We start from the raw sequence: 15,176 nt of genomic DNA on the forward strand, positions 1-15,176 counted from the left end.
AGCTAGGCTTTTATTATAATAATTATAATAATAATTAATAATAGTGATGACGATAATAATAATAGTGATGATGATAATAATAATAATAGTGATCATAATAATAATAATAGTGACAATAATAGTAATAATTTTTCCAGTGCGAGACAAATAAAGGCATATCCAATCCAATAATAGTAACAATAATAGTAATAGTAACAATAATAATAGTGATGATAATAATAATAATAGTAATAATAATAATAAGAATAATAACAATAACAACAATCACAATATTTATGATAATGATAATAATAAGAAGAATATTGATGATGATAATAATACATTTTATTTCAAGCGCCTTTCAAAGTTCTCAAGGACACTTTGCACTTTACACTTTTAACCTTGAATTAGAGAGGTAAATTTGTCACTACAGTAAAGTCTCGTTATATCGATATTCAAGGGAGTCTGTAAAAAGCGCTAACATTGCCAGATTTCTGACTAGCGCTTTATCGGCACCCCCCCAAAAAAGACACTAAAACCCTTAGGCTCTCTTCTTTCATCAGAAACCAAAGAGTTAATTCCTAAATTATATGCATCTGGAGTTATTTGAGCTTGAAATGGGGGCAGCTGTACAAAAAGAAAATGCTTCCCCCTCGCGGAAGGGAAAAACATTGCCGGAGGTCTGACTAGCGCTTTATCAGACGCTTATAAATGAAATGTTTAATATTATTATTTATGGAGGATTGTGTTAACTGGTACTTGTAAGAGGGAGCATATAATGCTCACTTGGGACTTCATTTTAAGATGTTATTTCTGTTTTTTTTTTTTTCAAATACTGAAATGACTATGCATGGCTCACTTTGTTTGTTTGTTTGTTTGTTTGCTTGCTTGTTTATTTATGTATTTATTTTGTGTGTCTTTGTTATGAATTCATTTGTTGTAGTACGGATTGTTTTTGCTCCGTGCGCGGTCATGTTTTGTTTTTCGTGCACTTCCTAAATACAGTTGCGTTCCAAATTTGCGTTTAATGCCGCTGACTTTGTGTGAACAGAGGATCTCTCAAGATCAGAGGACAAAGAAGACATCAAGAAAGACGCGGAGGATCCGAAAATCGCCCGAAAACCAAACGATCCAGAGGTCATCCCTCATTCACGCTCGCCACGGATGACGTGAATGATTTCAAACCTCATTTCATCCTTTTCTTCGCCCATAGATTATCGAAATCCCCGATGAGACCGACAAGTCGCCCGCCTCTGAAAACAAAGACGATGACCTCGCGGGGAAGGACAAGAAAGATAAGGAAACGCGAGGCGGCGATGATGAAAGGAATGACGCCACCGATTTGAGCAAGGACCGAAAGGAGAAGGGCGACGGCGTCGTCGTTCCTGCTGACGTTAAAGGCGATGACGGAAAAGAGGACAAAACGGATGCGGAGAACCGATCTAAAGGTCTAGTTTTAATTTTGATGTATTTATTTATTTGTTTATGAGGTGCAAGTGCGGGTGGTTATTTGTCTCTGTGTGCCCTGCGATTGGCTGGCAACCAGTTCAGGGTGTCCCCTGCCAAGTGCCCAAAGACGGCTGGGATAGGCTCCAGCACCTCCCCGCGACCCGAATGAGCAAGAAGCGATCTGGAAAATGAATGGATGGATGTGTTTATTTTTAGCTAGCTAGATATTATCGCTATCTATCTAGCTAGTTATCTAGCTAGCTCTCTAGCAACTTATCTAGCTAGCTATCTCCATAGCTATTTTCATAACCCCATTTTATTTCATGGATGGATGTGTTTATTTTTAGCTAGCTACAAATCTATCTAGCAATCTTGCTATAGAGCTATCTATCGAGCCATCTAGCCAGCTATCTCTCTAGCTATCTATCCAGCTATCTTGCTAGCTAGCTGGCTAGTTATTTCCCAACCTATCCAGCTATCTAACAATCTATCCAGCTGTCTCGCTATCTAGCTAGCTTTCTTGATAACTATTTTCATAAATACCCCATTTTATTTCATGGATGGGTGTGTTTATTTTTAGCTAGCTAGAAAGCTATCTCACTATCTAGCCTTCTATCTCGCTATCTATCTAGCTTGCTAATTCGCTAGCTATTTTTATAAACACCCCATTTTATTTCATTGCCGTGCTTGGATTTTTATTTGTCTGTTTATTTATTAATTCGTTTGTTTCAGGTGAGGAGGCTAAAGGTGAAAAGATGGACACAGACAAAGGTGCGCATGCTCAAATTATTTACTTCATACGTACTCATTTTTGTTGAGGGCCTCGTTTGATTTACCCTTTTACTTGGAGGTCCTTTATGACTGTGAAAGCAGTTCAAGAATGATTGTTTATGTGACTAATGAAGGGTTTAGTAACAAAGTAATATTTCCCTTATTTATTTAATATGAGAAGTTTAAAATTTCGGTCCAGATTTTAGCAAATTAGCTAGAACTTGAAATGTTTGATTTGCTTTCGCGGGCCGTATAAAATGAACCGATGGGCCAGATCTAGCCCCGGAGCCTGGAGTTTGACATCCCTGTTGTGAAATTAGCATGTATGGTTTTTGTTTGGATTTATGGTATTATTATTTCTGGAATTTATGGTTTTATTGTTCTGTTAAAATTAATTATTATTATTATTATTATTATTATTTTTTATTTATTTTTTTTATTTTTATTTTTTTTAAATAAAATGTATTATTATTATTTATTTATTTAATTATAAAGTGTCCTTGGGTGATTTGAAAGGCGCTTGCAAATTATATGTATTATTATTATTGTTGTTATTTTATTTTTTTTATTTTTTCTATTTTCTTTCTTGTTTTTATTTATTTTTTATTTATTTATGTATTTATTATTTATTTAGTATTTAGTATTTTTATTTATTATTATTATTATTATTATTATTATTATTACTTATTTGTTCTTTATTATTTTCAATATTCTATTTTTTCTATTTTTTTATTTGTAATTTATTATTTATTATTTATATTTATTTATTATTATTATTATGAATTAAAGCCATTCCTGTGCAAATCTAAACTTACCAAGCGCCTTTAGACGCGCCGTATCTCACGCCGGTTGTTTCATCTCTTCTCCCCACAGATCTACGAGACGATAAAGACGGCGCGAAATCGGAGGAATCCAGCAGACTCCAAAATGGAGAGAACACCAGAGAAGGCGCTGTGGCCGCATCCAACGTGACTGAAGAGAAAAGGAAAGCCAGCAAGCAGAGGTTTATGTTCAACATCGCAGACGGAGGCTTCACAGGTGGGTCGGGATCTCACACACACACACACACACACACACAGGGATGCATCTGGGTGGCGCCATTGACGCATTTTGACAGACACTGGCGCAACTTTGTAACTCCGCTGCGCCAACATTGGCGCAAGTCTATTATTAGCGCATATTGCTACGTGATCCGCACCACTTATGATACACTTGTGTTAAAATAGCTAAAGAAGCAAATTTAGTTCAACCGTCATTGAAAACATCTCTCGGACAAGTTGTGTCCATAATTTGTAAAATGTCTTCAAATGACTTCTACTGAGCGTATTTTACAAAGATTCCACCGCATATAGCGATATTTTACGTTTTAAGACTCGCGCTGAATATTCCGGAAGTCTTGTTTTTGAGTTAGTGACAAGTAGTCACCCTACGTCACTGAAGGAACGCCCCTGACCGAAAAAAGGACACATTGTAGCAGTCCTTCCATCACGTCAATGCATTTTGCTGTACTTTGGTCTGAAAATGTCATGTAGGACCACAAAGAGGCAGAAGAGGGCGACAAAGCTCCGTGTAAGGAATTAATCAGCCTGTGGAAACAGGCTGATTAATTTGGACACTTTAAATCATTTTTATTGGTGTTTTGTATTCGACTAAAAATATCATACTGCGTGTTTTGGGTATTTTAGATGCGATAAAACGTTTTTCTGATGTCAGTTAGGAAACAAAAAGTGATGTCGGTTGTCCTTCAACTGTGGTCGTCGGCCATCTTGCCTTAGCGATATCGAGCTATCATCACCTTGCATTTTTTTTTTCTCGATGCTTTCCAAAGTCGTGATAGAGGATATTTCGGCCTTTTCCGTCATCCGCTGGAAACTGCCGAAAGGGCGAATCGAATATTCATTTACCCATGGTGCATTGCAGTATTTATAACAAACATGGCGGATGGTTGCAATATGGAGCGTTAGAACACGAGTAAAACTCTAAAAGACATTAACTCATTCACTGCCATTCACAAATTAATTCGGAAATTGGAAATATGACAGAGCGTCATTTCTGAATTTGTTTTTTCATGCTTGGGTGCCGATAAAGCGCTAGCCATGGCCTCTCGCAATGTTTTTTTCCCTTCCACAAGGGGGCAGCCATTCCCTTTTTTCCATGTTAACGCTTTGTTCCAGTTTCAGCTTTTGTTAAAGCGCTATATCAACCAATATGTATGTATTACATTGTGTTTTGGACAGCCGCCCTCATTTCAAGATCATATAACTCCAGACTAATAAAAGGAATTAACTTTTTTTCTGATGAAAGAAGAGTGTGTAAGGTTAATAAATTATTTGTCTTGAATAAACATTATTTGTTTATGTATTAAAAAATGATTTTACTCAAATAATGTTATTTTTTTCATTTGCAATTTAACAAAAATCATGCTCCAATGAATTTAGTTTGGCTTATTTCAATTAGTTTATGATACTTTTCAAATCTAGTTAAATCGGGCCCCCATCCATTTTCGAATTTGGCCCCCTTTTTAGACACAAAGGGGCCAACTGCCCCCTTTTTTTTAAAATTTCCCAGATGCATCACTGCACACACACATTTCCTTGCATTTTATTCTTATTTATTAATTTATTGATTTATCACACAACCTTTCTGCCCCACCAGAGCTTCACTCCCTCTGGCAGAACGAGGAGAGGGCAGCCACCGTCACCAAGAAGACCTTTGAGATTTGGCACCGTCGCCATGACTACTGGCTCCTGGCTGGAATCATCCAGTATGTTGTTGTAATTGTTATTATTATTATTGTTATTATTATCATTGTTACTACTATTATTATTATTGTTACTATCATTATTATTATTTTTATTATACATTTAATTTCTAAGCGCCTTTCAAAACCCTCTCACTGGGTTGACATATTTGTTGTTTACTTTTTTTGTTGTTGTTTTTTGACTTCAAGATGGCGCCCCGAGAGTGGCTGCCTTTCCAGCAGCTCCTGTATATTGTTTTTCTACTTCTTTCTTTCCTTTCCTCTTCCTTTCATAACTTTGCTGCTGTGTTACTTCCGGTTAGAGTGAATGCTGGCGCGAATGGCTGCCGCTGCTCAACCGCACACCAAAAAAAAATCCTTTGACTGTAAAGTGTCCTTGAGAGTTTTGAAAGGTGCTTAGAAATTAAATTTATTATTATTATTATTATTATTATTATTATTTAATTTTACTATTATTATTATAACTGTTGTTACTATTGTTACTGTTATTATTATTGTGACTATTATTGTTATTGTTACTATTATTATTATTATTCTTAGTGTTATTATTATTATTATTATTATTATTAATTTTATTATTATTATAACTGTTGTTACTATTGTTACTGTTATTATTATTGTGACTATTATTATTATTGTTACTATTAATATTCTTATTATTATTATTATTGTTATTTTTGTAGTTACTATTATTATTATTATTTTATTAATTTTATTTTTTTGGGGTATGTTATGAATCGTTTGCGTACCGTTTTCACCCCGAATCACTAGAACGAGACCTCTTCCGCTTTTTGCTCCCTTCATCACGTAATACGCGACACGCCCAGTTTAGTTTGACATCTCAATGACATCACCCCGATAGCTTTTTGGTCGTCGGGCAGATTTCACAGCCGCCATCCAAAACAAAATCTGTACGAACTTGACGGCTATTTTTCCTCAGGCACGGCTACGCTCGCTGGCAGGACGTGCAGAACGACGTCCGCTACGCCATTCTCAACGAGCCTTTCAAGGGCGAAATGAGCAGAGGGAACTTCCTGGAGATCAAAAACAAGTTCCTGGCACGCAGGTTCAAGGTGACGTTTTAACGCCCGCCTTGAACTACAGTGATACCTCGGTTTAGGAACCCCTTGGCTTACGAACTTTTCGGTTTACGAACTTTAAATTTGTGAAAATTTTACCTTTGCATACGAACTATTTTTTGGGATACACACGGAGCTGCCACAATGAGTGATGTCTCATTCGCGACCGAGCTCGTTCTCCTGACAGCAAAATGGCAGCCGACTGTTTTTTGTTTTTGGCCTCTATTCCCCCACCCCCAGTCTTCGGTTAAAGCCACGTGATTGGTCAAGAACGCGGCAGTGAGGACGTGGGGGTTGCAAACAGAGAAAGGCAGAGAGTGAGTGAGGCCGTTAAACATTAAAGGACAACCGACGTCACTTTTTTGTTTCCTAACTGACATCAGAAAAACATTTTATAGCATCTAAAATGCGTGGAATCTTTGTAAAATACGCTCAGTAGAGGTCATTTGAAGCCATTTTACAAATTATGGACACAACTTGTCCGGAGACGTCGGTTGTCCTTTAAGGCTTAGAAAGTAGAAAATGATGTTTATGGGCACCTGGGAACAGATTATTCTCATTTCAATGGTTTCCTATGGGAAATTAATTTTTGGGATACACCCTTTTCAACCTTGCACACTCTGTCTGGGAACCAATTAAGTTCGTAAGCCAAGATATCACTCTACGCCGAATGCTGAGACTTACTAATCAAACATGGCCACCTGTTTAGTTACTGGAGCAAGCGTTGGTGATTGAAGAGCAGCTACGTCGGGCGGCCTACCTCAACATGACGGAGGATCCGGCCCACCCGTCCATGGCGCTGAATACCCGATTCAGCGAGGTGGAATGTCTGGCCGAGTCCCACCAGCACCTCAGCAAGGAATCCATGTCGGGAAACAAACCGGCCAATGCGGTTTTGCATAAAGGTAAACCGCCCGTTTGAAGGACAACCGACGCCACCGGACAAGTTGTGTCCATAATTTGTAAAATGGCTTCAAATGACTTGTACTGAGCGTATTTTAATAAGATTCCAACGCACATAGCTATATTTTACCTTTTAAGACTCGCGCTGAATATTCCGGAAGTCTTGTTTTTGAGTTGGTGACGAGTCCGTACGTGACGTCACTAAAGGAACGCCCCTAACCGAAAAAAAAAAAGACACATTGTAGCAGTCCTTCCATCACGTCAATACATTTTGCTGTACATGTTTGGTCTGAAAACCGTGTTGCACCCAAAAGCCGCCAGAAGAGGGCGTCCAAGCTCCATATAAGGAATTTATCAGTCTGTGGAAACGGAGGTGGCTACAGGAGGTCGCCATTTTGTGCCTCTTTTCTGGTGATCGATTTCCCCCCCCCCAATGTTGCCTCAAAATGGTATGGAATAAATTATTTAATCGATTGCAAACATTGTTTTGATTCTCCAGCAATGCAAGACGTCTTAGCGTGACGTCACAAACTGGGGGCGGGACTTTCTGAAACTGGCCACTTCCGGGTTATTTTTTTTTTGCAGATTTTGGACACTTTAAGTCATTTTTATTGGTGTTTTGCATTTGACTAAAAATATCATACTGCGTGTTTTGGGTATTTTAGATGCTATCAAACGTTTTTCTGATGTCAGTTAAAAAACAAAAAAGTGACGTCGGTTGTCCTTTAACCCGACGTAGGCGACAAAATGTACAATCCCCAAAAGTCACGACGCTACGTCAAAAAGTGACACGCTCACGCTTGAGTTGCCTTTTTTGTTTGTTTGTTTTGTTTTCCTTTTTTATTTTTTTTTACCTTCCAGTTCTCAAACAGCTGGAGGAACTGCTGAGCGACATGAAGGCGGACGTCACCCGACTTCCGGCCACCATCGCCCGGATCCCACCCGTAGCCGTGAGGCTACAAATGTCCGAAAGGAACATCCTGAGCAGGCTGGCGAGTCGCGGACCCGAGGTGACGTCTCAGAATCAGTCGCAGAATGTGCAACAGATGCAGGTTTCACGCTGATTCGGCGGCGCCGGCGGTTACGTTTACACCCTCGCCGACCCCGTTCGGCCATCTTGTACAGCACGGAGAGGTTAGTCGCACTCGGTACACCCGCGCACGCGTCGGCGGTTGTTTCCCAACCTGAAGGATCGTCATCTGTTTAACGGGGGGTGGTGGGAGGGGAACGCCCAAATAAGGAGTTCCTCAAACATGGCCGACACGTGCAACCGCTGTGTATGGTGGGCACAGGAAAAAAAATTGAAGCCCCTCCCCCTCCACACACACGGATTTTTGTTGGTAGCAAATGGACGATTGAACTGATTTGTTTTTTTTAATTATTATTTCATTTTTTATGCTCCCCCCCCCCCCTCAAAGTTGTAACGTGTTTGTCCGTCGACGTTATATTTTCAGGTCGCGTCAAATATTGTGGAAAACTTCATTTAATTCTGTCGTTCTAACCTTAAAGGGAAATTTAGATTTTTATTTTGGTTTTTTTTTGCGGGGACAACTAATGTTATTTTTTAATGTTTATTTTTTTCACTCTTTTGCTCAACTTTCCTTCATCCCATTTAGCTTTTTTTCTATTTTCTCTTGACTTTTTTTCCTTTCTTCGCTTATTTTTATTTATCTCTCTATCCAGCTAGCTATCTAGTTGGCTAGCTAGCTACATCGCTAGCTATCTACTAGCTATATAGCTATCTACCTGGCTAGCTATCTATTTGTTATGTATTAGCTATCTAGCTATCTCGCTAGCTATTCATTAGCTATATAGCTATCAAGCTGGCTTGCTATCTAACTGGCTAGCTATTATCTATCTATTAGCTAGCTAGCTCGCTTTCTAACTGAGTTACTTCCGGGTGGAGTGAACACTGGCGTGTGGCTGCCGCTGCTCACCTACAGAAAAACTTATCCTGTGACTGTAAAGTGACCTTGTGAGTTTTGAAAGGCAATTATAAATGAAATATTAGTGTTATTATTTACCGAATAATCCTTTTTTTCCGCTCTTTTGCTCAACTTTCTTTCATCCCATTTAGCTTTTGTATTTTCTCTTGACTTTATTCTGATTTATTTTTGTCCTCTCTTCACTTATTTTTATTTATCTCTTTATCCAGCTATATAGCTGGCTATCTAGTTGGCTGGCTAGCTACATCGCTAGCTATCTACTAGCTATATAGCTATGTACCTGGCTAGCTATCTATTTGCTATGTATTAGCTATCTCGCTAGCTATCTATTAGCTACATAGCTATCTATCTGGCTCTATCTGGCTAGCTATGTAACTGGCTAACCATTAGCTATCTATTAGCTAGCTAGCTCGCTTTCTAACTGAGTTACTTCCGGATGGAGTGAACGCTGGCGTGTGTGGCTGCCGCTGCTCACCTACAGGAAAACTTATTCTGTGACTGTAAAGTGACCTTGTGAGTTTTGTAAGGCACTTATAAATGAAATATTAGTTTTATTATTATTTTGTCTCCGCAAAAAAAAAAAGTTCATAAAATGTTTCTTAAATGATCTGACATGGCAGGTTTCACTTTTTGAATTGAACTACCGGACTGGAAAAAAACAAAGTTTTCGATGATGTCATTGTACGTAAAGCACCGTGCAAAAGTCTTGGGTCACCATTAGACCCCCCCCCCCCTCCCCCTTGCCCCCTGCTACCTTCTGCATTTCTCAATTATCAATTAGTCAATGGGTATAAATTTCCATAGTCGTTTGGAACAAAGCATTGCAGGGGACTAATGGGGGGGGGGGGGGGGTGACGTGACCCAAAACTTTTGCACCGAGCATTTCTCATTATACTGTGTATGTGAGCCACATTTGGTGCGCCGACGTCACCGCCAGTGGAGGCTGTCTTGACTTTCTTGTTGTTACCTCGATCCCAAAATACACCCCTCACCCCCATGGTGTCATCACATGGACTATCCTGCGTACCAACACGCACCCAAACATTTCCGAAAATCCCCCAGAAGTTCCCGTATTTTGCTCAAAATAATAAGGTACGCGCCAGGTGGGTTGTAGGAAGCGAGGGGAGGGGGGGGGTCTTGGAGGGGTGTCAGCAATGTAACTTAAATGGTTTCTGTACATGTATCGTTATTTTTGTTTGTTTTTATCACATTTTCTTTTCCAATGGGCCACAATAAAAGGTCAAATGTTTTTCAAGTGTTTTGGGGGGGTTTGGCAATTCGAATTTGTTGTGACTGGTTATTTTCAACACTTGAAATGGATAAACAATGAGCAAAAAAAAAAAAGATGACGTGGGGTACTAATTAACTCATTCACTGCCGGACGATGTGCAAAAATGTGTCCACTCCGGTGCCAGGGTTTTTGTCATTGTCACTGGAATTCCAGGACCCACATAATATGGAGTTTTAGGACGCCATAAACATTCAATGCAGCGTAAGAAACCTCTTTTCTTTCATCAGAAAAGAGAAAAAAAAGTTAATTCCTAAATTATATGGGTTTGGAGTTATCTGAGCTTGAAATGGGGGCGGCTGTACAAAATACAATGCGATACATACATATTGGTTCATATAGCGCTTTAACAACATTCAATGCAGCGTAAGAAACCTTAGACTCTCTTGTTTCATCAGAAAAAAAAGAGTTAATTCCTAAATGATATGGGTCTGGAGTTATCTGAGCTTGAAATGAGGGTGGATGTCCAAAATACAATGCAATACATACATATTGGTTTATATAGCGCTTTAACAACAGCTGAAGCTGGAACAAAGTGTTAACATGGAAAAAAGAGAAATGCTGCCCCCTTGTGGAAAAGCAAAAAAACCATTGCCAGAGGTCTGACCAGCGCTTTTTCAGCACCCAAGCATGAAAAAAAAAAACCAAACAAATTCAGGAATTTTCAATTCAATTGTGAATAGGATTGTTAAAAAATCATATTATGACATTGAGAGTTTTGAAAGGTGCTTATAAAGGAAATGTATTATTATGATTATTATTATTATTATTTATTATTGTATATTTAGACAAACCGGGTTTACGCCTGCTGATAGAAAATTAAAAATGCTACAGTGTCTGTAAAAACGATACACTGGTTACTTATTGTCCATCTGCCGTTTTTTGTTGTTGTTGCTCTAACGCAGGGGTGGGCAACCTATGGCTGGCGAGCCATATATGGCTCTTTTGATGATTGCATATGGCTCGCCGATAAAACTAAATACATATTCTTGTTTTTTCGCTGTTCATTTCCTGTGGGGGCTGCAGTTGACGGAAAGCGCACTTTTGATTGGATGACAGTGACCTAGGTTGGCGGAAAGCGCAATTTTGATTGTTCAAGTTGAAACAGGTAAACACCCCTTTAAAGGACAACCGACATCTCCGGATAAGTTGTGTCCATAATTTGTAAAATGGCTTCAAATGACTTCTACTGAGCGTATTTTACAAAGATTCCACCGCATATAGCTATATTTTACCTTTTAAGTCTCGCACTGATTATTCCGGGAATTTTGTTTTTGAGTTGGTGACGAGTCCGTACGTGACGTCACTGAAGGAACGCCCCTGACCGAAAAAAAGGACACATTGTAGCAGTCCTTCCATCACGTCAATGCATTTTGCTGGTCTTTGTTTGGTCTGAAAACTTCGTGTAGCACCAAAAAGAGGCAGAAGAGGGCGACAAAGCTCCGTGTAAGGAATTAATCAGCCTGTGGAAACGGGCTGTGGTAACTTCGCCTATGGACCCGGCAAGTTCACTTTCATTCTGATCGTTTGGCTGGATTTTTAACAATCGTGAGGAACGGTTAACCATTCATGTTAACGGTGAGTACTATCACAAAGTTATTTTAAATAATACATTCTGACATTTTGTTGAAAAGTGGCGGCGCGTGCGTGCGTGCTTGTTTGCGTTTGTGCGTGTGTTCTCGTTTGCGCCCCCCGATGGGGACATCAACCGACTCATTTACTTACTTTAATGACTCAACAGTCATTTACCCGTGGGGACCTAAAATGAGGTCCCCACGAGCAAATTACTCTGAGAGACTTCAAACCATGTTTTAAAGACGTTTGATGACATTTCCTAAAGTGTCCCCACGGGGGCATTCCAGACCAAAAAAACTGAGTGTATGCGACCCTAATGGATGCACACCGGTACTGCAGGTCCCCACCAGGTAAGTGTGCATCACAACTGGTCCATTCAGTAGCGCCCCCCCCCGAATCCATGGTCAAAGGTGGTATTACACCTTGTTCATCTCAGTAGCGCCCAATCCATGGTTAAAAGTGGCATTACACGTTATAAGTAACTTTTTAACCTCGTGCGTGCGTTTGATCAAAGATTCAAGTGAAATAATTTCGATCAAAAGTTGGAAAAATAACAAAAATGAAATAGATTTTAAGAAAATATATCTTTTCAAACACCAATGTCTCTTGAAAAAAAAAGCGCCACCTGCTGGTAGTTTTGGTTTGACATGATTCGTTAAGTCCCCACGGATTGCGAAAAACCTGGAAAAATTAAATCAAGAATTATGCAGTTTTACAAGGGTTTCTGAGTGAGGACAGGCTAAAAAAAATTGGGTCCTAAAATCACATTTTTATGAGTTTCATAAATGTTTTTTTTCATGTTTGAAATTGGGTTGCCACGGGTCAAAACTTTTGCACGCCATGTCCCCACCATGTAGCAAAAACGTGCGTTGGTGTGTGGCTCTCACTGAAAAACATTTCTAAATATTTTACTTTTATAGCTCTCTAAGTCAAAAAGCTTCCCGTTACGTTAGACTCTAACGCACAGGTGTCAAAGTCAAGGCCCGTGGGCCAAATCCGGCCCACCACATCATTTTTTTTCGGCCCGCGAAAGCAAATCAAACTTGTTAAATTCCATGATGATTGCTAATATCTGAGCCAAAATTTCATATTTTTGGATGTCAACCACAATAAAAGTCATTATTCTTGACTTCAGATTTGAAAACGAGTTATTCATTCATTATTATTTTGCTGTGTGCTCTATATGTAATATTTGAAGGGATTTAAACATTCTAATGGCTTCCCCAAATTCATAACGGCCCTCGAGAGGAAACCAGAACTACAATGTGGCCCGCGGCCAAAAAAAAATGACTTTGACACCCCTGGTCTAACGTATTAATTCAGAAAATCTACAAATAATTTCCTCATGGATGAATTTGACACATTGTCAAATGGCAATCTTTCGTTTTTTTCTTCCAAAAAGTTTATTTTTTACGTTTCAGCCATCAATATGTCACCATAAATGACAGATAAACCAATCTGTTATTTAATCAATCATTTTTTTGGGGGACTGTTCATGAAATTGCAAAACGTTGGCGTCCCAATACTTTTGTCTCAAGGGTGTGTACTTTGCACAACGAGATATCTCGATAATATTTTTTTTCTCCCCCCCCCCACCCCCAGAGAAAGAACACTTAAAGACCCAGTCAGGAAGCAGCATCTTATCTCCCGCAGGAAATTAAAGCAAATTGCAGGGCGGCAGTCTCCCATCTCACATCACCAGTGGAACTTTTAGGCTTCGGAATACACGGAAGGGAGGTAAAAACTATAGCAAAAAAAAAATATTTTAGAATAATAATAATAATAATTGAGACTACGGAGATTTAGTTCAACATGATCTCAAATTCTCACTTGCTCATTTGCTGCAGAAAAGTCCACAAGACTGCCGGGGAGGAACGAGAATGACGTGGGTGAGTACACAAATATGTCTTTGTCGGTTTCGCAGTTCCTATTTTGCAATTTTGCAGTGGTTTTGCTGTGGTCAAAGATCAAAACAAAACAAATATTAAAAAAAATAATAATTATCATGTGGTAAATATATTGCCTAGGAATAGTGGAATCTTTTTTTTGCTTTATGGATTGGATTAGCTTTTATTAGTCTCGCAGTGGAGAAATTGACATTTCACAGCAGCAAAGGAAAGGAAGAAGTAGAAAAACAAATACAGGAGCTGCTGTAGAGGCAGCCACTCTCGCGGCGCCATCTTGAAGTGAAAAATAAAAACTAAATAACAAATAATGTGACAAAAGACATAGACCAGTGGTGTCAAAAAAGTGGAAGGAAAAAAAAAAAGACTTGAGACAAGTAGCGGCACTTGACCAGGGTTGTGTTCACTTTTTTATCTCAAATCCGATCATACAGCCACTGAATATGTCAGCTGCTAATGCGCTATGGTGGGAAACTACTGTGGTTTTGTTTTGAGACGATTTTGCATGCGAACACACACACACACACACACACACACACACACACACACACACACACACACACATTCCTGTTTCAAAGGATTTGTGAGGTCCGGATAACTCCAGATAAGGTGTGAGGACCACCGTTGCTGACAAGTTGATAGAAGAACTAGTGTTACATTTGAACACTAAATGTCACCCCATTTCCCACTTCAGCTTCTTGAAATACAAAGAAGTAAAAAGCGGACTTAAAACTGTAATAACAGCAGAAGTGAGGTTTCTGAATGGGTACATTCAAAGTACTCATCCCTGTAGTGAATTTGGTTGAGATATCGTTTTACTTTTTCTGGTATGAACTTTTTTCTCCTATTAACCACGCACACACACACACACACACACACATAAACACACAGAGAGTAAAAGTGTGTGTATCCAAGTGAAATGAAAATACACACCAAAAAAATCATTTTGGGTGAATTTGTGAGGACCTTTCTGAAACTTTAACAGATGCATATATAGACCCTCTAGAAGCCCTTTAGAATGAAAAACATGTGAGTACCGGCCAGAAGGTCCTCACTTGTCAAAAATGTCCTCACTACATAGCGTATAAAATGTTAGTGGTCCTCACAAGACTAGTCATACAAACACACACACACACAAAGAATTATTGAGCTGCGAATAAGGAACTGTCCGTTACCGTTGACCTTTGTGTTGTCACGCATGCTCACACACACACTTGCAACAGATGGGAGGAGCAGCAGACAGGTGGGCAGGCGACCTCGCACACACACACACACACACACACACACACACACACACACACACACACACACACACACACACACACACACACACACACACACACACACACACACACACACACACACACACACACACACTATTCAACTATTTTCAGAATGCCAACAAACTGAGCTTAAACCAACTCGTATTAGCTTGCTAAAGATTCCAATACGTTTGTAATTTGTATTTCTTGTAATTTCCCGTCACACACACACACACACACACACACACACACACACACA

The 15,176-nt window shown here is 39.3% G+C and overlaps 1 protein-coding gene across 5 annotated transcripts in view; it reads left to right on the forward strand.

The window, feature by feature from the left end:
* chd4b (chromodomain helicase DNA binding protein 4b) overlaps positions 1-8,142 on the forward strand; it is a 32,380-nt gene extending 24,238 nt beyond the window's left edge. For all 5 annotated transcript variants that reach the window (XM_088997916.1, XM_088997917.1, XM_088997920.1 and 2 more), the window contains 8 exons: positions 1,031-1,116; positions 1,193-1,427; positions 2,161-2,199; positions 3,073-3,237; positions 4,855-4,963; positions 5,901-6,033; positions 6,749-6,944; positions 7,804-8,142. In XM_088997916.1, coding sequence (XP_088854042.1) covers positions 1,031-1,116; positions 1,193-1,427; positions 2,161-2,199; positions 3,073-3,237; positions 4,855-4,963; positions 5,901-6,033; positions 6,749-6,944; positions 7,804-8,006 — 1,166 coding nt within the window. In that variant the 3' untranslated portion in view covers positions 8,007-8,142. The remainder of the gene's footprint in view (positions 1-1,030; positions 1,117-1,192; positions 1,428-2,160; positions 2,200-3,072; positions 3,238-4,854; positions 4,964-5,900; positions 6,034-6,748; positions 6,945-7,803) is intronic.
* The last annotated feature ends 7,034 nt before the right edge of the window (positions 8,143-15,176 follow it).

This window comes from Hippocampus bargibanti, linkage group LG06 (assembly GCF_051943395.1).
Source record: "Hippocampus bargibanti isolate YZ-2025 linkage group LG06, ASM5194339v1, whole genome shotgun sequence".
NCBI classification, from domain to species: Eukaryota; Metazoa; Chordata; class Actinopteri; order Syngnathiformes; family Syngnathidae; genus Hippocampus; species Hippocampus bargibanti.